The sequence below is a fragment of the Mauremys reevesii genome, linkage group 10 (genome assembly GCF_016161935.1).
Source record: "Mauremys reevesii isolate NIE-2019 linkage group 10, ASM1616193v1, whole genome shotgun sequence".
Classification (NCBI taxonomy): Eukaryota; Metazoa; Chordata; order Testudines; family Geoemydidae; genus Mauremys; species Mauremys reevesii.
The window spans coordinates 27,557,349-27,579,641 of NC_052632.1; the positions used below are offsets into that span (position 1 = coordinate 27,557,349).

Genomic DNA, 22,293 nt, shown 5'->3' on the forward strand with positions numbered 1-22,293 from the left:
CCTAGGATGTGGAAACTTTGAAAGAACCTTTCTGGAGCTCAACGGGGTCATTTCTATGGCTTTGTAGGGGTCAGGTAATCTTTTTCTTGAATGGGCTCAAACCAGAACACCAAATCTGAAATCTCCCAAATTGTTGTGACCCAAAACTACACTTGGGCAGTATCTGGATCCAAATTTAGGGACTCAGGCCTAACCAAAGCAAAACAATAAATCTGAACACACCCAATCTTTAGGGAAGTCTAGATTCAGATCAGATTCCAAATCCAGACTTCAGCCCACACTCTTTTCCTTTGTATCACTTCTTGAACCTCAAACAAGCTCATGAACCAGTTAATCTTTTCTTTATCTGCATCTGCCTATGTTATAGATTAAAGCAATTCAGTAAAAGCACAAGTATCATAAAATATCAATCATAAAACAGCAATTCTATTCTGTTGCACATAGGCCAAATTACTCAATTCTTATGTCTCAGAAAGGTGAATGGGACAGTTACAAAAAGCAGTGGAAAGTCTTACCCTGTCACTCCACTCTGTGAGGAACCAGCTCTTAGCACAGGGCCCCATGTCACAGTTTTCAATGTCATTTGGCCGTAGCTTCATATTACACTCCTCGTCATCAACAATGTCTCCAAGATTGCTGACACACTTTACGTCTCGGGTCCTCTGCCCCACTCCACATGGCACCGAACACTGTAATAAAACAGATTTTGCATCAGCACTACATTCAAGACCTAGCAACTACAGTCCAGGTGCAGCTGGAGATCATCTATCCATTTACCTCCAATCCCACATGTGCAAAAATCTACATGGAGCTGAAGAAATACTGGTTGCTCAGAGGAAGATATTTCAGTAGTTCTATATATGTGGGTCTCATTCCAATGCATCATATAGGTGAATTTGGAAAGATAAAAATTAAAAATATAGGGCCAAACACTGCCATGACCATAAAGAACCTAACCACATTGGGACTGGTGTGGTTCTGCTGCATTGGGAAGCTTTGTTACAATGCACAGAAACTAGCCCTCTGAGCTCCAGAAAGGTTGTCTCAAGGTACTCTGCATGCTTTTGAGCTGCATTCCTGGGCAGAAGATAAAGCAAAGAGTAACTCAAGGGAGCACAGCTGCTCCTGATCTTCAACTGAAAGTGGGGGGAAGACACCCCTTCCCTGCTCTTCTCTGGCCTCTCTGTATGGAGTGCTGCTCCATACAGCAGCATCTCTGTCTGACAAGGTATGCAGCTCAGATCATCAGGAAGGAGGGCAAAGAGAGGCAGATAAGGAATCCTGCCTAAGGAACTTCACTGCCTGTTGTGACCCAAAACTGAACACCTGGATAGGACCCTGCCCTGCCAGTGCTCCTATCACTCTATCATCAAACACTATGTGACCATGTAATTAAAGGCTGCATGATTAAAGGCTGCATGATAACACATACACACAAGGGGTACAAATTAAGTTTGCACAGGAAGCCTTATATTTGGCATTTCCTAACTTCTGAGTGCTTGACACTGTAGCCTTAGCATTCTCTTAACATATAGGGTTTTAAAAAAAAAAAAATTCTACATAGCTGCAAATGATTAGTGCCAGCAACTGGAACATTCACTTTCTCCATAGGGACATGCTCCTCACTTTCCTATCTAAGCAAATGCGAAAGCCATGAAAGCATCTAGCAGTAAGAGCATCACTCGTGTAGGATTGCATCTATTTCTCCAATCCCTGACCCCAAGATACTTGCAGAAATCCAGGTTAGGCTTGTGAAACAAGTCAGTAACGTATTGGAGTAACACCAATAACGATGATGATGCTGCTGCTAACACCCAGCTCTTACATCGCTCTTTTCATCCGTAGAAAGCAAAGCACTTTACAAAGGAGATCAGTATCATGATCCCCATCTTACTGAGGCACAGAGAGATGAAATGGCTTGCCCAAGGTCACCCAGCAATCTAGGAACAGACCCAGGAATAGAACCAAGGTCTTCTGAGTGCCAGTCCAGTATTCTTTTCACTAGGTCACACTGTCTGGAAACTTCCTTAAACCAGGAGTGCCATTTTTTCTAACCAGATCAAAGCATCTGTCATTTATGTTTCTGTGTTGGGGAAAATGGCACTGCACCAAATTGCTTAAGATGCATTTTTAAAATCAGGGAGCTGTCTCCAAAGTGAAAACCTACTTGTACTCCAGTAACCTAACACAATAAATGCTCTATTTAAACCACAGACTTTCCAAGCTTAAATGCCTCTCTCATTACAGTAGGTCCTTTCCTCCTGATAACAAAGGATTCTTTTTTGGGGGAGAGGGGCAGGGGAATAAATCAATCACTGGATTTTATTTTGACTGCCATTTCATATCACCAGCTACAATTACTAAAGCAGTATTTGATTTATAATATTTCTTTACTTTGCTTCATAGTACGTATTTTAAAAAAAACACCCATCCAAGCCTCTAGGTGCCTTTGCATTTAAATATTATTCAAAATACAAGTGAATAAAAATAAACACAAAAAAACCTTAACCAGGTACTGCTTCTTACCACCAACACAGACAATAATTAACCCAACATGGAATCAAACCCTGGGTAATAACGTATGCCCCTTAACTATAAAAAAAAGCCATTATCAAGTCTTCCCTCCCTAAACACACAGATAAATACATTGACCTTGCAAAGCACTCCGAATAATATTTTAATTAACTAAGTATACGTCTACCCTGTCCCTTTTCTCTATTCTCTCTGGTCTAAACAACAGATTTTAATTGGTCATAACCACATGGCTTGTTTAAATTGCCTAAGCTCACCTACTACCTATTTTGAAAGGTTTTTAATCAAAGCCAAATGTAATCCAATCACATCTGATTAAAGATCTCTGGAGAATTTTTCACTCCACTGTAGCTCCCCTGAGGTTTCATGCTCCAAATGAACCAATCATTCCCATTTACCGAAGTCCACTCTGTTTGAATTTGCCATTCACTGCAAATCTTCAGCTGGCACGTGCTGGTTGTTTCTGGCTTCTCCAAGTGATGGCATCGGTATTGCTGAACCATCAGAGTACGATTGGCATACACTTGTCGGCACAGGACTTGTCGGTGCTGCATACCAAGGCCACATGTTTTACTGCACTCAGACCACTCTCCTATATCCCAGCTAACAGAGAAAAGAAAAAGAAGAACATAATAATGATCCACTGTTAATAAAGATATTGCCATATTGTAGACATTAATCTCATTTCAGTTCTGCTATAAGTATTTGGACCAAAAAAGCCGTATAGTATCATTTAAACCTCTGCATGTCTTTTGCTGAATACTGAAATAAATAAGACTTATCCTTTATATAGGGGACCGCTGCATACTTACAAAGGGGCTACTTGTAGGGTGAGGTGTCACACTATTAAATGTGTAAGAGTTGCACAACTGGGTACATAGTGATCAGAATGTATTTTTAGAAATTGTCTAGCAATATATATTATTTCTGATTATTTTAATAGCATTTCCCAAAACATGTAAAAGCAAGATGCCTGCCCTGAGGAGCTTACAGACTTTTTCTGGACATGACACAGGGAGAGCAGTAATAAGACAGTTGTTTGGAGGAGGAATGGTAGATGGGTCACCTAAATTAATTGAGATACTAGACCAATAGCATTGTATGTCAAAAAATGAGTAAAACTGTAATGAAATAAACTAATGGAATGGATAATAATGGAGTCTGTTTGGGCAATGGTCACATTTCCCTGGTAGCTGGATATGGATAGAGAACTCTTAATGTTTTTATTCAAAATAAATGGAAGGATAAACAAAATTGCATCTGAGACTATTTGTTGAAGTTGCAGGAGCTGTCAGAGGCCTGTAAACAGAGTAGAGATTAAGGATAAGCTAGGCATGGCACAATATCTAAGGCTGAAAAGGGTTTAGGAATAGTAGCAGAGTGACTGATGGGAATGAAGGTGCGGGATGATTAGCTAATATAGTTCCTATTTTCAAGAAGGACAGCTGTTAGTTTAACATCTGTAGTATGTAAAGTACTAAAATTGGAAAGATGGGGGGATCGAATGAAAATCCAGAGGTGGATAAGGAGCTGGTTAAAGGGTGATTGTCAGGTTGGAGGGAGGTTACCAGTGGAGTTCATCCATTCAATCTATTTATCACTGACCTCGGAACCAAAAAGTAGGAGTGGGCTGATAAAGTTTATGGATGACAATATCCTCAGGGAGATTTGGATGACCTAAAAAACTGGAGTAGTAATAATAGGATGAAATTCAAGTGAGAAGTGTAAGGTTATGCATTTAGGGATGACTAACAGGAATTTTATTCTAGTAGAGATAAGGAGGTGCTAGTCCAAGTTTAGGCTTGAAATTAGATGAAGGTTTCTAACAAGTTTTAGGGAGGAATGGTTTGATAGGATAACGGATATCAGTCAATAGGTCATAAACCCACCACCAAGTATTAGGTACGAGGTCAATGTGGGGATATTGAGTCTTTTTTTTTGAGGTCTGGCTGGAGAGAGAGCTTGCCCATGCTCGGGGTTCAGCTGATCGCCATATGGGGGGTTGAAGGAATTTTCCTCCAGGGTAGATTGGGGGGGGGGGGTTTGCTGGGAGGATTATCTGCTACTTGAAAGTCTTTATCAGGATTTGGGGACTTCAACATTTCAGGTGGTCAGCTTTTTGTTTGGCCTGCATGCGAGAGAGATCAGACTAGATGATCATAATGGTCCCTTCTGATCTTAAGTTCTATGATTCTATGATAAATGGGCATTAACTTACATATAAAAATAAACTGATGTGTGACAAACAATGAATAGATGCATTTCATTTCAGTGACAATAAGATTCCTTTCCATTAAGATTTCTATTAAGACTGTATATATGTATTTGTTTTATTAATATATATTTTTTCATTTTCATGTCATTTTTGGTGTCATGCTCAGGGAGGTGAGTGGATTGCTAGTACAAAAGCCCTTCACACTGTTAACTTCAAACTTGTTGTGGAGAATGAGGGCAATAGTTGTATAATTTATCATCAGCACTGTATGCATCCCAGTTTACCTGATTGACAGTATTCTGTCTGATTAGGCAGAGTTGAATTAAAACATAAAGCTTGAATTAAAGGTTATTAGGAAGAACAGCAGGAAACAAAGCTGTGACTAGAGATCAGATATCTCTGGGGAAAGTATTCCAAGAGTCCTTTAGAGAACATTGTATGGGCTATTATAGGGTTACCATAAATCCGGATTATCCTGGACATGTCTGGATTTTTGGGTTTTAAATAGCCGTCCGGGAGGACTTTGTAAAAATCTAAAAAGGTCCAGGATTTCTCTCCCAATGCAGAGCGTGGCACGGCTGACAGAATGGCTGGGGCGAATTGAGCCGCTCGCATCAGGGCCTCCAGCAACCAGTGCCCCTCCCCTGCAGCCTCAGCACGCCGCGCCAGCAAGCGCTCGGGGGGAGGGGGGAGAGGGCTGTGCACTCCGCAGGGAGTGCAGCAACCTGTCTGCGGCAGCGTGTCTGGCTCCACGTGGAGCCAGACATGCTGGTCTGAGCAGCACGGTAAGGGGGCTGGGGTATTGGAGAAGGGGCATGGGGTTCTGGGGGCAGTCAAGGGACAGGGAGCAGGGGTTGGATGGGTCGGGGAGCTGTCAGGAGCGGGGTGTGGAGGGGTCAGGGCAGTTGGGGACAGGGAGGGTTGGATGGGTCAGGGGTTCTGGGGGCCTGTCAGGGGTGGGGGTGTGGAAAGGGGTCGGGGCAGTCAGGGGACAGGGAGCAGGGCGGGTTGGATGGGTCGGGGGTTCCTGGGGGCCTGGCAGGGGTGGGGTGTGGAAAGGGGTCAGGGCAGTCAGGGGACAGGTAGGGGTGAGGTCCTAGGGCAGTTAGGGTGGGGGGGTCTCAGGAGGGGGCAGTTAGGGACAAGGAGAAGGGAGGCTTATATAGGGGGTGGGGTCCCAGAAGGGCGATCAGGGGACAAGGAGCAGGGAGGGTTGGATGGGTTGGGGGTTCTGTGGGGGGCAGCTAGGGGGCAGGAAGTGGAAGGGAGTGCATAGGGGGTGGGGCTGCCCCCCCCCACGGAGTGTCCTCTTTTTTGAAAGTTCAAATATGGTAACCCTAGGCTATTACTTGGAATTGCCCACCTGGCTCTAGCCAGGTCACAGGCCTATTTTCGCAGGCCAGGGGTCCTAAGATCAAAAATGACAGTAAACCCTAGAACTCCCTGCCTGGAGAGGAAGTGTGTGTGTAGAGAAGCTGACAGAGAGCAGCAGAGATTGCAGCAGGAGCAGTCAGTCAGAGACAGAGGCCCTGCAGGGTGTGTCTGAGGCAGTATAGGCTGCCTAAAGCTTATCCCTTGTCTCAAAGCTTAGGCAAGACCCTCTGTAGCGTTAACCCTTTTATCTGCTTGCTATATACCAGGGGTAGGCAACCTATGGTACGTGTGCCAAAGGTGGCACATGAGCTGATTTTCAGTGGCACTCACACTGCCCGGGTCCTGGCCACCGGTCCGGGGGGCTCTTCATTTTAATTTAATTTTAAATAAAGCTTCTTAAACATTTTAAAAACCTTATTTACTTCACATACAACAATAGTTTAGTTATATATTATAGACTTATAGAAAGACACCTTCTAAAAATGTTACAATGTATTACCGGCACGCAAAACCTTAAATTAGAGTGAATAAATGAAGACTCGGCACATCACTTCTGAAAGGTTGCCAACTCCTGCTAGATCCCTTGGGTGAATACACAGTGTGCTGCTTGGAAGGAGCTGTTCTGAGTTACCTTAATCAGCTGCTGATTACAGGCTCCCAGAGGGAAGTGCCTTGCAGGTGCCTGGTACATTTGGGCCTGTCATATTAACATGGTTAGAAGATGGCGGGGGCTGAGTGGTAGAACGGGGTGGGGTTGCACCCAGAGAGGTGAAGGCAGCAGAAACTGTCACCAGTGGTGCACTCATGAGGGACTGCAAAGAGGTATAATGTATAAGGCACCATTTGCCCTGTAACAGTGGGAACGTAACCTGGTGATTCGGTCTAAAGTGGTGTGAACCGCAGAGTTCTGCTCTAGGAGAAGTGCAGGTAGAGGCTTCTCTCTTGGAAAGAGCACCAAGGGAGAGACTACAGGAGAGATTGTAATGCACCTCAACCATCAGACCTGTTGAGGATTGGCTGCATTTAACCCAGAGTAAATGACAGCCAATCTCTCCTAACTCCCTTATATCACATGGGATAACAGTGCTGGAATGGGGAATAAACTGCTATGGCTGCCACTTCCTTAGAAAGGAATAAAAAACACCTCTGACAGGGGAACCCATCAGCTGTCACAAGTGGAAAATACTTGAGATGTTCACCCTAAAGTCCTATTTAAAACAGCTACCCTCCTTTGTGCAAAGCTTCAGTGACACTGCTGCCTTCATTTTCCAGTGTATTTTCTGGCACTATCTTACAAGGCTGGGCATGGGAAGATGTTGCAGGCTTCTTCTTCTGGCGTGGGCTTGGTGCTGGTGTCACAATAGCTCTCAGACACTTCCTCATGAGAGATTCTGTTTACACAATGGAAGATTGGGTATCGCAACCCTGAAATGGCAAAAAAACAAAAACAAAAAACAAACCAATAATAAGTAGTGCAGATAAAAAGAAAACATTCAACATATACGTGATTTAGCTACAACAACAGGATCTGGTACAGAAAACCTAAACACAAGAGAGCAACAGGATAAGGAAAATGGTCCAGATTAGTAGTTTATCCAATGTACATAAACACAAATAAACATAAGTGAAATCTGAATGCTTTGCTGCTTACAGCAATATGACAACTGCAGCTGCCTGCAAACACAAACCACAGCACAACATTGCAAGAGAGGCTGAGAAAATGTTGTGGTTTTGCTCCATTAAATGTTTATGGGGAGAAATGTGCCTAGCTTCAGCCTGTAGTTGATTTAAAAAATGCAATTTAGCAGCCTGAACACAGGACTGGGAGAAGGAACTGGTGTGCACTAATCCAGCCTTTTTGTCAGATTCCTTTTCTTTTTGCTTTTGGGCAAGTAATTTACCCTCCCTATTTTAGGATTATCATCAGGTAAAAAAGGATATAAAAATAATACCTACCTCAATGGAGTGTTTTGAGGCTTCATGAATTAATGCTTTAGGGATGACAAGTACTAGATAGATGTTAAGTATTATTATTTCTCTCCTTTTTTAACTGCTCAGTCTCTGTAGCTAAGTTTTACACTTAGAGAGAAAGGTGGTGATTTCCTTTGCTTGTGTAACCTGTCTCTCAGGATGGTGAAAAATTCAGACCAAAATGCTAAGTGTGTCACTTCCATTATTCTAGTACAGAGAGAATTTTCACCCATTCCAGCAGCTCAGTGAGTCACACAGCTCTAGTTCTGAGGTCAAAGAAGAGTTTGTACAAACTCCCTCAAAGCCCACACAGTTCTTTCTCATTCCTGCTACTCTGTTCCAAAGAAGATCCATGTCACACTTTTCTATCCCTGCCTGTAGCCACTTTATTCGAATTCTTCTCAGGAGCTACACTATATTGGCTGAGCACTAGACCTGTGAAAATCAGGCCATTTTCAGTTATCTTAAGTGGGCATCATAAGGAGAAGCACCTCAAATCACTAGCAACTTTGGAATAGTGAGGCCCAGTTAGTGTGGAGACTGATGGGTGGGCAAAAAAAGAAATAATGCAGGGTGAAAATAAACCCTGACCTGAAAGGGAAAGATCCTGCTTAGGTTAGAGGTAAGTACGTTTATACCCCAAAATGAATCGATCACAAACAAAACACATAATTCAAACAGGAATGCAGCTAACTTGTTTACCCTTCTTTCCACACACATATCCTGATATGCTGTCCCTATCTTAATAACTCTCCTCCCCAAATTTAGGGTCTGATCCTGTTTCAATTGAAAACAATGGAAGTTTTGCCATGGACCCATGTGACAGCTGGGGTAGACCTTTGTTTCTGAAGTAAAACTAGGGTAAAACTATACTGACTCACATTTAGGTTAACAGCTGCTGTGCCTGGGAATTTAGGGAAGAACCGTATACAACCTGAAGAGTAGAGTCCCCAGTTCATTATCAGACACACAGACAACTACTAGACAATGTTTGTTTCAGCAAGCAGACTCTTGTTGCAGCTTTCCAGCGATCATATTGCATATCTCCCACCCTTACCCAACACCAGCTGTTCTTCCTGATGTATCAGGTTTCTTGAAGGCACAATCCTCTACAACAGTGTTTCCCAAACTTGGGATGCCGCTTGTGTACGGAAAGCCCCTGGAGGGCCAGGCTGGTGTGTTTACCTGCTGCGTCCGCAGGTTCAGCCGATCGCAGCTTCCACTGGCCGCAGTTCGCTGTTCCAGGCCAATGGGAGATGTTGGAAGCGGCAGCCAGTGGGAGCCGCAATCGGCCAAACCTGCAGACGTGGCAGGTAAACAAACCAGCCCGGCCCGCCAGGGGCTTTTCCTACACAAGCAGCGTCTCAAGTTTGGGAAACACTGCTCTACAAGAGAATTTACATCCTGAGTAAAGAGAAGCAAATCCTTACAGGAAAGAAGTGAGAAAGTGGGGCACAAGATGTTAGAGTTGCAGCTTAATTCCTTCCTTCCATCACCAAATATGCTTGTGTCTATTTTAGAACCAAACTGTGGGCCCACAGTGCAGCAACCTGCATGGAACTTAGAGGGAGGAGTACAGGTTGCAGGAGGCACCAGAATGCCAGTCTGTGTGAAAATGGCTAGAATGCTAGCTGCACCTCTGTAAATAGTTCTCTTAACAAAAAGTTGGTTAATTGTAGAAACATGGAGTCCCCTCCTGTTGTTACCCAGCATGTAACATATGAAACACGCACATGTGCAGAGTTCAAAGCTGCATGACTCATCGTAAAAGTCCAAATGAGTCACATGACTAAAAGCCCGCACAACTCTGAAACTGGATAATTTGCTGACCACACGCAGCTGTCTCTTTTCTTTTGGTGTATGTGGCAGGGAGGCGTGAACAAAAGGGTAAAACCGTAATAGCAACAGCTTGAACATCTTGGCTAATGTGGTATAAGTTAGAAGCCTATTAATGCTAAGAGTCCATCGATACTGCAACTGGCTTACATGATTGCTGACAATGCAGATCTTATGCCATTGGACTGAATGCTTAGTCTGCTCCAGCTCCTTCTATATCTAATTATACACTTGAATCTGCTGTCTAAGTCTAGCATCTGTTGTTAACTAGCCCCACATTCCTACCTCCCAGTGTTCTAAATCTCAATTTTAATGGTAACTTTTGGTGATTACTTAAAAGTTTTTAACTGTGTTAACAGATTTTCTGCAGACTCCTGCATCTCATCCCATATTTACAAAACTTATGTTTTTCTTCATCTAACCAGGAGATTGGCTGAGAGAGAGAGAGCGCGTGCACATAGTACATTCAGATGGCTATTTGTTTTAATTGATCTTGCACTAAAGTTTTGTAATAGCTTTAACTCACACCCATGGTTTAAATAAAATAAGTGTGGTTTTGATTAATGCTGTTGGCTGACATGCAGCAAAATATGGCATTTGTAATAAAGGAAATTAAAAGCTTACACGTCTGCCAAATTTAAATTCATTCAGCAATATATTTAAATGAGAAGTTTTGCATCTGAAATGCTAATTTACAATAAAATTGCATACAGAGCCATCGTCATTCTTCCAGTTCTAGTAGAAAGTAGGTAATTTAGCAATCAGCAGGGTGCTTTAGTCATTAGCTTTCTTTATGAATTTGCTTTTTCAATTAAGAACATTCTGCACACTGCGGTATCACTGTTACTAAATTTCGTATTCATACCACTCTCTCTGTAATGTGTTTCCATTTACAGCTAAGCTAAAGCCTAGATTGTGGCTCTAAGCCACAGTCAGTGCTGGAGGACAGAGGAACAGGGAAGAGGAGTTGCTCTCAGGAGGAGTTTCTGTGGTTCCTGGAGTGTATAAACTGTAGTGGCATATGCTCTCATCTGCGTCTGGCTGATGCACAGAGTTGGTGCCATAGAAATACCCTCACTACCGAGTTAGCAGTTTACACAGGCATGGACCTGGTATTAGAAAGCTACACCCTCGTCTGATCAGGTGGAACTTTAGGACAAGAGTTGGTTGATATTTTTCATCTGAAAAATAATTAAAAAAAAAAGATAAATGGCCTTTTTTCAAAATAAAAAACTTCAGTGAACGGTACATCCAATATTTCTAGTTTTTAATAAAAAAAATCAATAATTTTCTTCTCCTTTTTCCTTGATGCCATTCTGTCATCAAAGAAAATGAATGATGTGTAGGCGCTTTTCTTCTTTTCCTTCCTCCTTTTGCTAGTCAATAACTTCCCAAAGTTGAAGAAGTTATGAAAAATTACAGAGTAGCAAAAGAAGAAAAGAAAAAATGAAAAAGTGAAGGAAACAATGGACATCAAAAAAAATTTGAAGTTGCAAAAAAGGCAAATATGGAAAAAAGTTCAAATTTTCAAATATTATAAAAAAAAATTCTCAGAATGTTTTTAAAAAAGAAATAAAAATATTCCTTTACCAACTCTGGAAAATGGAAACAAATTCAAAATTTCAACTTTGTTTCAAAAAATTGTTTTGCCTCTCTTTATCATTTCTCTTTGAGAGAGAGCAAAGAACCTGTTGGACCTCAATTGCCTTTGAGGATTATATGGGCAGAGGTATCAGCCAAGTAACTCAGGCCTAGATTTGTAACAAACTGTTCATACTATCAGCAAATCATAGTTTTTCCAGTACAGTATCCTGCTAATTAAATTTGGTAGAGTCTTGGACACAAAGTTCACCCCCCGTTAAAACCTAGGGAAGGTATATTTATTTCAGATATTCCTCCTCTCTAATTTCAGGGAGTAAGTCTTAGTTCCATAACATGCTGAAAGCTTTCCTGTGATATGATATTTTTCTAGTGTTCTGCTATTTAATCTGGATTCAGATTTCATAGCTGCTTCCCACTGACTGCCAGATATTTAAAAACAGCAAAATTCTGATCATAGGGATTATAAAGGAAAGTTTTCAACATTCTTCCTATAAAATGACTGAAACCCCCCAAAAGCCTTACAGATTTGTGCACCTGTATTTGCATGCAGAATTTCTTGAGCTGAGTACTCAAATGCACAATTATTTTGCAATGAAACTTCAGCTTCCACCTTCTGAAAATATGATGGTCCCAATCCTCAGCTGGTGATCCTCACTGATTGCAAGAGAGTTTATGTCTATTTACAGTAGCCAAGGAACCTGCCCACATACTCAAATCTAAAAGCCATTTCCTAAGTCCAAGCAAAATAATTATGATTTACGTTCACTGCCCCCTCCAAGTGTCAGACTCCCAAGAGTCCTGATTTTAGTACTGTAACATTTCTGCCATAATTTCCCCAAGTAGGGCAGATTTCCCAACTCATTTTCCAGGATTAGCAGGAAATAACAATAAAAAAAAAGAACATCAATGTAATGTGCTTAACTACCAGCTTTCCTGACAGAGATATAATTTGAATTCATTATGATGATGATGTGCATAAGGATCAGCACGGCATTAAGATTTCATGCACTACCTCAGTTTCATACCTTGGAGCAAGGAGAGAGCCCTAAAGAAAATTAACTAAAATTTCCCCCCAGAGGAAATAGGTTTGCAGAGCAGTCACATCTCTCTAACAGCTCAATATTCCCAGTAACAGAATACACTATCAACTCCCTTTACATCACCACCCTTAATTGTCTTCCCTCACCTCAGGAATATGCTCACTGCCACAAAGATATTACCTTTCCTCTACATCCAGAGTTAAAAAGTTTCCTTTATTCTAGCTCAACAGAACCACAATTTCCCCAGCAGCTTAACAAGTTATATAGAACGTGTAGAGTTGTGTTTTGTTAGCTATACCAGTAGCCCTGACATACACCTAACTGGCCAAGCTTTCTGAGAGAGCCTTTCCATTTTATAATAAGCTCAGCTAGGAGGTATGTGTTGACAATATCTGGAGTTAAGTGTGACTGGTGGCAGGACTTCTCAGGTGAACTTCCCCACCAGTAGAATCTACTCCTGTCAGAGGTTTGCTAGCGCAGGAGTCAGAGCATGATGGAAGGCACTTTCACTTGGTTTAGATTATATCTTATTTTGATTGTTTTTATGATTTACTCTTGGGTTTTTATTCAGACAAAAAGGACAGTATTTACTAGAGCACCTCAATTTGGGTTATATTTTAATATAATGTGTTGGTTTCCAAATAGGAAAAGGGTACTCAGCTGCTACAGCGAGCGAGGCTGTAAACATTAACAAAAATTGTGTTTGGACATCCCAAATCTCTAGAAACTACACACTCTACTATCATCTTCTGCTCAAGTATTCAGGTCCGCATGCCTGTTCTGGAGAATATACCACTGATGTTTGTCAAAAGCATCAGTACCTCTGTTCTTACCATTGGCTAGTTCAACCAGCTTTTGTGCCCCAAACAGCTATGCCTCATCATGCAAAAGGTTAATTAAAGGGGTCAAACCCCTCAAAAAGCTTGTAATTCACACCATATATTGCAAGGGCTTCTAACTGTCAAATGGAGCTCTGAGATGAGTAGCACTGGAGGAGTCACTACCAGTAAAGGTGCAATCCAGGCAAATAGTAGGAAGATATTTACAGAGGTGCAAAAAGTACCAATGAAAATGGAGGATTTAAACAAATGGGGAAAGGAAACCAAAGAATGCTGAGGATAATGGTAGTGTATCAGGGAAACATGAGAAAAGCAACTTCAGGCAATTGTCCTCAGCCATAAAAGACTGCAATATTTCTTATTTCAGCAATGAATACCATGTTCTGCTTTATAATTAAGCTTGGAAGAATTAGATTTTTATCAGTAAGTGTCAGTAAATATCGATTTCACCATATACACACAAACCAATGACAAATATCTCCATCAATAATAATTAAAATTTGCAGCTAGGCAAAAGTAAGAAAAATGCTGCTTGAGAACTTATTAGAGTTTGATTTAAGGATATTTACTTTGTATATTTTGATGTGTGTTGACAATGTGTGTTTTAATGGTTATGAAGCATTACCTTTTTGAATATCGCTGTCATTAAATAATTATGGACTGACCCCCTCTATAGATTGACCCCCTGAAACAATTCCCACAGCTCTGAAAACGTAAATGGATAAAAATATAAAAAATGCTTAAAACCCATAATTTTGCACAACTGTGAAAAATTAAATTGATAAAAAATACTTAAAAATAAACATCAATATTATCTGTTGAAATGATAAAAAATTGGAATCTCCCAAGCCTGTTTATAAACTATGTGCACCATGCTCTGTTTCTTTTATTTTAAAATTATTTGTATTGACATATATTTGGAACCCACTTTGTGCTATAGATTTGTCTGTCTATCACTTAGTGAGAAACAACAGAAAGCAGTGGCTCAAACATATGTCTAATGCATACAGGGATTTGCTGGGTTTTCTAACATGCTCTTTCCCCCATATTTTTCTTCTCCTGGCCTGGAATCCTCCTGTGTGTAATATAAATACTATGCCTACACTGTAAAGCATTTACCTTTCCCACACGAAGTGGTGCACTCAGTTGTTCCAACCTGTTTCCAGTTGTGTTCTCGGTTTCGTCGTGGTGGCTGCACAGCAGGCACCTGGTTGTCTGGCTGATGAGAAGGAAACCTTCCTGGCTGAATAACAGGAAAGGTCCCTGTTGACTGTCCAGTGTGAGTGTCTGTCTCCCTATGCAAATTCTCGTCTTCGTGATCTGTACCATCTGTCCGTTCTAACTGACCATTGAATGGCTCCCCTGGGGACAGGCAACAATAGCAAATTAAAAGAGTGATTATCTCTTTCAAATATTAGCTAATGCATTCACTAATTAGCAGTTGCAACAATGGTCTACAAAGTTGTCAAGCTTGGAAGTAGCTTTTATCTCCATATACAGACTTGCTGGGTTGTTCTGCAGACAAAGACTTTGCTGCTTTTCAATGAGGCACCCAATTCTCAGCAAGCAAACACACACACAAAAGTGGAAATTCACCAGGCATTTTCTAGCATAATTATTGCACCTAATGTCAATCAAGTTTCCCAAGGATTTGTTTTTTCACCATGCTCCATATTCTGTGCCTCTTAATGTCAAATTCCAGCTGCTCCTCATTAAGAAACAGGCTATAGAGCCAATACAAATCTGACAAGGAGAATCGAAAACATGAGAAATAGTACCAAACTTGCCTGCCAATTTTCTCTTTTTTTTTTCAGAATTACTGTTACATTTAACACACCTCCGTGCTATAGAACTTTAAATACATTCTGTCTAGAGAAACTTTAGCTTTGGGGGCTTAGAAATTTCCACAGGATTGCGAGAGAGAAGCTGAGAAAGGTTGTTTCAAAATATCAAACTCCAAAAAGAAAGAAAAAGTATTTTAATTTCTGAAATACAGGCACAGCAATTCAGCTCATAACAGTAACTGATCAAGGAAAAGTCACAGTGTGTTCTTATTCCATGTGACACATTAAAGACAAAATTACCTTCAAAATAGAAATAAAGATCCAGATCCTAGGCTGAAGCAAATCAGAGTAACTCCATTGAAGTCAATGGAGTTACACTGCTTTACACTAGCTGAACATCAGGGGTGAAATCCTGGCCCCATGAAGTCAATGACAAAACTTCCATTGACTTCGGTGAGGCTAGAATATTGCTACTGGCCCATAATGTTACAGAATGTGCTTAAAGCAATGATGATTTACCTGGCCTTCTGTGCGGAGGCAACTGAGGGCTAATGACGTTGGCTTCTGGAATGATATACTCATAAAGTATACCTGGGTTAGGTTGCTGATGTATCATCTAAGAGGAAAAACAGTCAAATAAATGTTACCTGATTCAAAATAATCACTCTTTCACTTAAACCACCTGTTAGGTTACTACTGTTTAACAGAAATATGCATTTAAACCAATCAACAGCATGATGATTGCTACTATTAGAAAATACTTGTTTGGTACGTCAGTGAAATATGAAAATAAACAATTTATTCCTGAAAGGCTAAGACAAGTAAGAAAAAGATGAGTTTCTATATTTGCAAATTGCACTAAATTGTAATAGGAAGGAATAGCTGTTACTCAAAATCCTCACTGTGAAGAACTACATCATATGCAAGAGCAAAATGTGAAAATACAGCAGTGTCGTTAAGAGTCTTTCACTGAACACTAGGTGGCGAGAGAGGTTCATACGACAAATGGGTTGGGACTGAAATAACTGACCTGACAGATAACTGAGAAAAGATAAACAAGAAGGAGAAGAAAGAGGGGGAAGGATCCAAAACCAAATGCTCCAAATCCCGCTAGCTCTCTCCTCAAATGATTGTCAGTTCTACTTGAGTTGAGAATGCATAAACAGCACTTATGTATTATCATTTGATAACTGGCCTGTTTTGTTCATTCTGGAGCATCTGACACTGAGCACTGTTGGAAGACAGAACACTGGGCTAGATAGAACATTGCTCTGTCCCACTATGGCCATTCTTGTGTTCTTATTAACCCATCCGTGTTACCTCAGATACCAAGTTGTCCCCTTTTATAGCCCTGCAGCTCAGCACGTATCACTCACCACAATATTTATAAAGCAGCAAGCAAAAATAGCTGACAACAATTGTATGTCTATTCCATTTATATAGCAGTCGTTTAACAGTGCTCAAGGAAATAGATAACAGAGGTCCACATACACATTGTGGTGACTGTATCACTGATATAGAATTGTGTTCCCAACCACCGCCAAATTCATTTTCAGCCAGTAGGACTGAACATTCCACAGACAGCCAAACATGCAGAAAAGGTCCCTCACTTTTTCTACTGTTGGACAAAAGGGTTGGGTTGTTTTGGGGGGGGTTTTTTTGGTTTGTTTTAATATTTTTATCTAGCACTGGGAACCTTGAGTGTACCTGCTTTAAGAAAGGCAACAGCAAAGTGTAGAGGTTTTAGAGCCCAATTGTAAAATCCTTATGCACATTAGTAAGCACTCACATGAGTATCCCACTGAAATCTATGGGAGGGTGTGTGAATAAGTACCAACCTAGGAGCTGCATAATAAAGCCCTTGCAAGATACTTGCGCCTCTTGAAAAACCATTTGAACCCCCTAGCAGCTCTACATTATGCTGGTGGAGTGGGAATAGAGATGCTTGCATTATCAGTTATAGACACTATGTACTGTTGATTCTATTAGCCTGGCCTTGGTTACTTTAATAATGCAGCTGATCACACTGCTGCCTTAAAAGAACTTGGTCCTCTAGGGGTGTTGGATTGCTCTGGTAGAAGCCTCAGCCAGTTTAATTTATAAAAGTCTGTCTTTAAAAAAAAAATCATCACTACAGATTGCTGTTAGTGCCTGGGTTTCCTTATCAGTCAGACACTTCCTCTTGAACATGAAAAGTTTCTTGGTTCTGCCAAAGCAAGGCCTACAACCAAGAGAAAATCCCTTCTACACTCCTGTGACCCTCCAACAACAAACTTGTGGCACTAGGTTTGTTTTGCAGTCAGAAAACCATTCTGGAATCCACTGAAGTCTACAGAGTTATTCCGAGTTAGAATTCATCCCTTTGTCTTTGAAAAGTGTTTCCTCTGGCAAACATCATAGCTTTTTCTCTAAGCTCTGCCCCAATGAGAGCACCCACTTTCGGGAATCATATGAGAATACATGATCTGTAATGATTTCCATAAGAGCTGACCTTCTGACCTCTCTCTCCAGTTTTAAAATGCACTCTCTTGGTGCCCAGTCCTGCGAGGTGCTGAGCACTCTGAAGTCCTATTGACTTTGGTGGGAGCTGAGAATGCTCCACATATCTTCAGATCAGGACCCTAGCGTTTGGATAGTTCCAAGGAAAGCTCTCCGATGGTTCCCCTGATTCTTCCAGTGTTTCCCAAAACAACTCACAAGGAGTGGTTATAACAGTTCTACTTTGAGTTAGTGGCAATGTAATCTTTTGTGCCATAGCTGCTTTATGTGCATAACCAAACTGATCTGAATTTCTGTTCTTTATCTATCTGTTTAAACTTTCCTATAACATAACTTGGGAGCCTTTTCCTGTGCAACTGGAGAATGAAAGAAAGACAGCAGGAAGTGAGAGAAAAGACTGATAGCCAGCTGGATTTAACATTTTCATATCCCTTCATCTGAATATAAACTTGTCAGGGTTCAGAGCTAAGGAAAAGTGGAAGATTCAGAAATGGTAAGACAAGGACTGTATGGTTCAGGGAGTTGAGGAATTGGAAACTGGTTTATGTTAATATTAGCTATCTCTCTATAACTAGCAAGTCGGGATCCGTGCAGGGTGATTATGCTATTAACAAAGCTCCTATGATTTTCTTTCATCTAACACTCCTCCAGTCCCCATTTTAGGACAAACCAACATAGATGCTTCTCAACCAACCCACAGTGCAGTGAAAAGGAGAATGCTGATCTATCAGCCAGCCTAGATGAGCCTCCCGCGGTCCTGACATCTTACAGAGAGCATGATGAAGGAGAGAGAGTGCCAAACCAGGGGGCCAGTCCACAGCAATAACCCACAGTTCATGTCATTAAGCTGTGCCCAAACCCATGGCAACCTTGCTGTTTTCTTGCTGGCAATTAAGATGTCTTGAAGGGAAAAACGAAGGGAGATAAACAGGCAAAGATTAAATCAATACATAGTAGTGACACAAAACTATGAGATATAAGAGCTCTAAAAATCAAAATACATTTTATTCTGATTAATTTAAGATGCTCTAATGTTTTTGATGATACTTATTTGGGAACACCTGAATAAGTCATGCATGGCTCCTTTGCCTTCTCTCTGGGTAATACAGTCATCATACATTAGGCATCAATTTCTTGGCAATAAAAACATCACAGCATCTCAGCTCACACCAGCCAATATTCTTTATGTAAGTGCTCATTATATCCTTTTTTTTAGTAATATACATTCGGGGCAATCAGAATCCATTAAGCTTTACATCAAAATTTTACATCACAACAAATGAAAAATCATTCCCCATCTCCCACGCTGTGCCCTGTTAAAGCAATATAATAAATAATTGTTACTTTTTAATCATTTTGCCATTTGTAACTTTTCCAGTTGTAGGAGCCAGTGCACTTTCTATAAAAATATACTGCACTAATATACTGTACTAACTTTCTGTCATGTGTCATCACTTGTTGAGTTCAATGACAACCAAACCCTGGCCAATTAAAACAACCAATATCATCAATTCAGACTGTGTACCTATACTACATGTGGTCTTTCAGCCAATATATTTTATTTTATATTCATGTATGTGTGTATGAGCATGCCTATATGCACAATTAATTTCATAGTATGCTGTAATAATCCACAATAGCATTTTTATTTCAGTGTTGAACAATACCAGAAATACACTGAGTTGAATCCTGGCTCCATTGAAATCAATATTTTTGCCTTTGACTTCAATGGAGCCAGGATTTCACTGCAATTTGGTTCTGCAATTGCTTTGCGGAGTGTCTGCTGTTCAGGATTTCCTAATGAAGTTTGCCATTAAAACTCTGCCCAGGAATGCTTAATTTTGTAAATACTGTAGCTTTTATTTATATTTGTTTAAAAACATAGAACCAAGAAGGCTTGAATCCATCACAAGTCTTGACCGGCTTCAGACATTTGATTTGGGTAACTATAAAACTAAACCAAGCCAAATTAGCTTCAGTAGAAAAGTGTCTGGAGGAAATACAGTTCTCATGAAATAAAGAATACTGTATGCTTTGCCTCTGATTTTACTCAACAAGTAAAACTGGTTTTACTGGGTCAGTAAACTCAGGTGGTAACAGATATCTGTTACTGTTTAGATTTCCTATGATCTGGGACAATACAGAGGTAACTGCAAAGGATATTGTAATATCTAAAACACTGTTATCTCTAAGGATTAAATGGAATGCTGGCATTTATCTATTGTTATTGCTTGCATTTTTAGTGTCATGTGTGAACTAGTGAGTTAGTCCATGTTTTCCACTAGGAAGGTTAATCTGAATTTGACAAACTTACATAGACATCCAGGATCTCATCTGTCGGACCGTCTGCTAAAAAGGACTCCCCTGCAGTGCTTGAGATTTCATTTGGGCGTTTATATGTGAATGTAGTCCCTCCTCCTTCATATCTCCCGGGTCGATCAATTGCCCAGTTTCCATTTATGATGGACCGTCCTGATCGACTCCGCAATGCTGTCGGGGGAGAAAAACACACACACACACAAATGCTGATCACACGGTATCACCTTGATATACGAGCTCTCAGACTGTTAAAGGGTTTTTGAGGCAAACACAAACAAATTCACATAACTGGATTATGCTGCTGTATATTCTCTGACTTCATGGAATCAGGCAGTATTGCTGGAACAAAAAATATTGCAGATTATATCAATTCTTGTGCAAAAAGAAACCCAGTCTCAAAAAACTGACTCTTATTTGAATATGTGAATTTTATTCCGCAGGAAGAGAAAAACACAAAGCTACAATAGAAAACTCATTTTTCATGGAATATCATGTTGTGATTTTGTCTCAGCCAGTCAGACGGGTACATTGAATACACATGGATAATGGGGAAGTGGTTTCCTGAACTTCCTCCACATCCACATGAATCTTTATTTAGTGGTTTGGACACAGTAAAGCACTGAAGTGGATACAGATTATCACAACAACTACACTATGTAGAACAACTACCACCCCTACAATTTATGAACCAGAAAATACTTTGGTTTGCCAAATATTCCAATTATCCTTAATGCAGCCTTTGGCAAATCTTTAATTTTCCTTTACAGAATACACATTTTGCCAAACATCTGCACAATTCTGTTCGGTAGAACTTCTTGGGGTGACAGGTATCTGCAAACACCATTGTTCCCTATCTGTAAGGGAGGATAATATTACTAATTCCTTTTTCTGCCTAGTCTATTTAGACTGTAAGCTCTTTGGGGCAGAAACTACCTCTTATGTATGCCCAACACCTAGTACAATAATTTTACTACTATGACTTGTGCCTAAAGGCCCAAACAAAACTGGAGCCTCAGTGTGTTAGGCACAGTACATACATAGGCACCAACTTTACCCGGCACCAGTGGTCTCGCCCCCCCGCCCCTGGTCTCGCCCCACCCTCATCCTTTCCCCACTGCTGCCCCGCCCCCATTCCAACCCCTTCCCCCAAATCCCTGCCCCAACTCTGCCTCCTCCCTGCCCCATTGGATCCCTTCCCCAAATCCCCACCCCGGGCCCACCTCTTCCCCAAGTGCGCCACGATCCCCCTCCTCCCCCCTCCCTCCCAGCGCTCGCCGCGTGAATCAGCTGTTTCACGGTGCAAGCACTGGGAGCCAGGAGCAAAAAGTGGGCATGTGGTGCGCCCAGGAGAGGAGGCGGAGGCAGAGTGGATGCAGAGGTGAGCTGGGGCGTGGGGGCAGGGTGAGGAGCTGCCGGTGGGTGCAGAGCACCCATCAATTTTTCCCCATGGGTGCTCCAGCCCCGGAGCACCCACGGAGTCCGTGCCTATGGGTACATATACATAGAAAAGAGAAAATCTCTACCCCAAAGAGTCCACCCTGAGTCTACTATAGTTTAAGTGCAGAATGAGGTTATCTACCATTTAGGGAGATATATAAAATACAACAATAGGATCCTATTGCATCCTTGAGTGAAAAAATTGAACTACCTTTACACCTTACTGGGTTCTAAAGTATAAACCCAAGACAGGAACCTGGGCACCACTGTACACAGCTCAGTGACAACCTCTGCTCAGTGCACAGCTGCAAGAGTTCATAGACCTTCCTCTGAAGCATTTGGTTTTGGCCACTGTTGCAGACAGGGTACTGGACTTGATGGACCTTGGTCTGATCTAGTATAGCATTAGATCAATGGCCACACTGGAGCAACACATTTACTCCAGATTAGGGGAGCCCTGAGCAGAACACCAAGGAGCCAGAGAGGGCAGGGCACTTCCCATGGCTGGTTCTCACAAGGTTAAACAGCAAGGCCCAAATTTTTGATCTCTCTTTTTTCCCATGACAGTGATTGCTGCTGACTAGTTTGCCTTTGGGGAAGTAGAACAAGTATAAACTTGTTGGTGAAACCTACTTTTAGGAGAAGTCTCATTGCTGGTAATGTATAAGAAATTATTGTTTTAACTGAATTATGTAAACAGTACTCATATACTACGGTTATATATAGTGAATTAATAATAATAGTCACTTATTTATTATTAAGAAACAATGGTAACCTTGAACTACCAGTTTTCAAATCTAAATCAAACGGAAGTTGCGGTATGTTAGTGACATCAGGTCAGTTTG

At 41.1% G+C, this 22,293-nt stretch overlaps 1 protein-coding gene across 8 annotated transcripts in view; it reads right to left on the bottom strand.

The window, feature by feature from the left end:
* Positions 1-22,293, bottom strand: part of THSD4 (thrombospondin type 1 domain containing 4) — a 606,703-nt gene that overhangs the window by 47,772 nt on the left and 536,638 nt on the right. For 7 of the 8 annotated variants that reach the window (XM_039492160.1, XM_039492156.1, XM_039492157.1 and 4 more), the window contains 6 exons: positions 20,007-20,182; positions 15,713-15,809; positions 14,529-14,771; positions 7,417-7,546; positions 2,931-3,135; positions 516-689 (listed from right to left, as the gene is read on the bottom strand). In XM_039492160.1, the coding sequence (XP_039348094.1) occupies positions 516-689; positions 2,931-3,135; positions 7,417-7,546; positions 14,529-14,771; positions 15,713-15,809; positions 20,007-20,182 (1,025 nt within the window). The remainder of the gene's footprint in view (positions 1-515; positions 690-2,930; positions 3,136-7,416; positions 7,547-14,528; positions 14,772-15,712; positions 15,810-20,006; positions 20,183-22,293) is intronic. The other variant, XM_039492158.1, reaches the window with a different exon arrangement.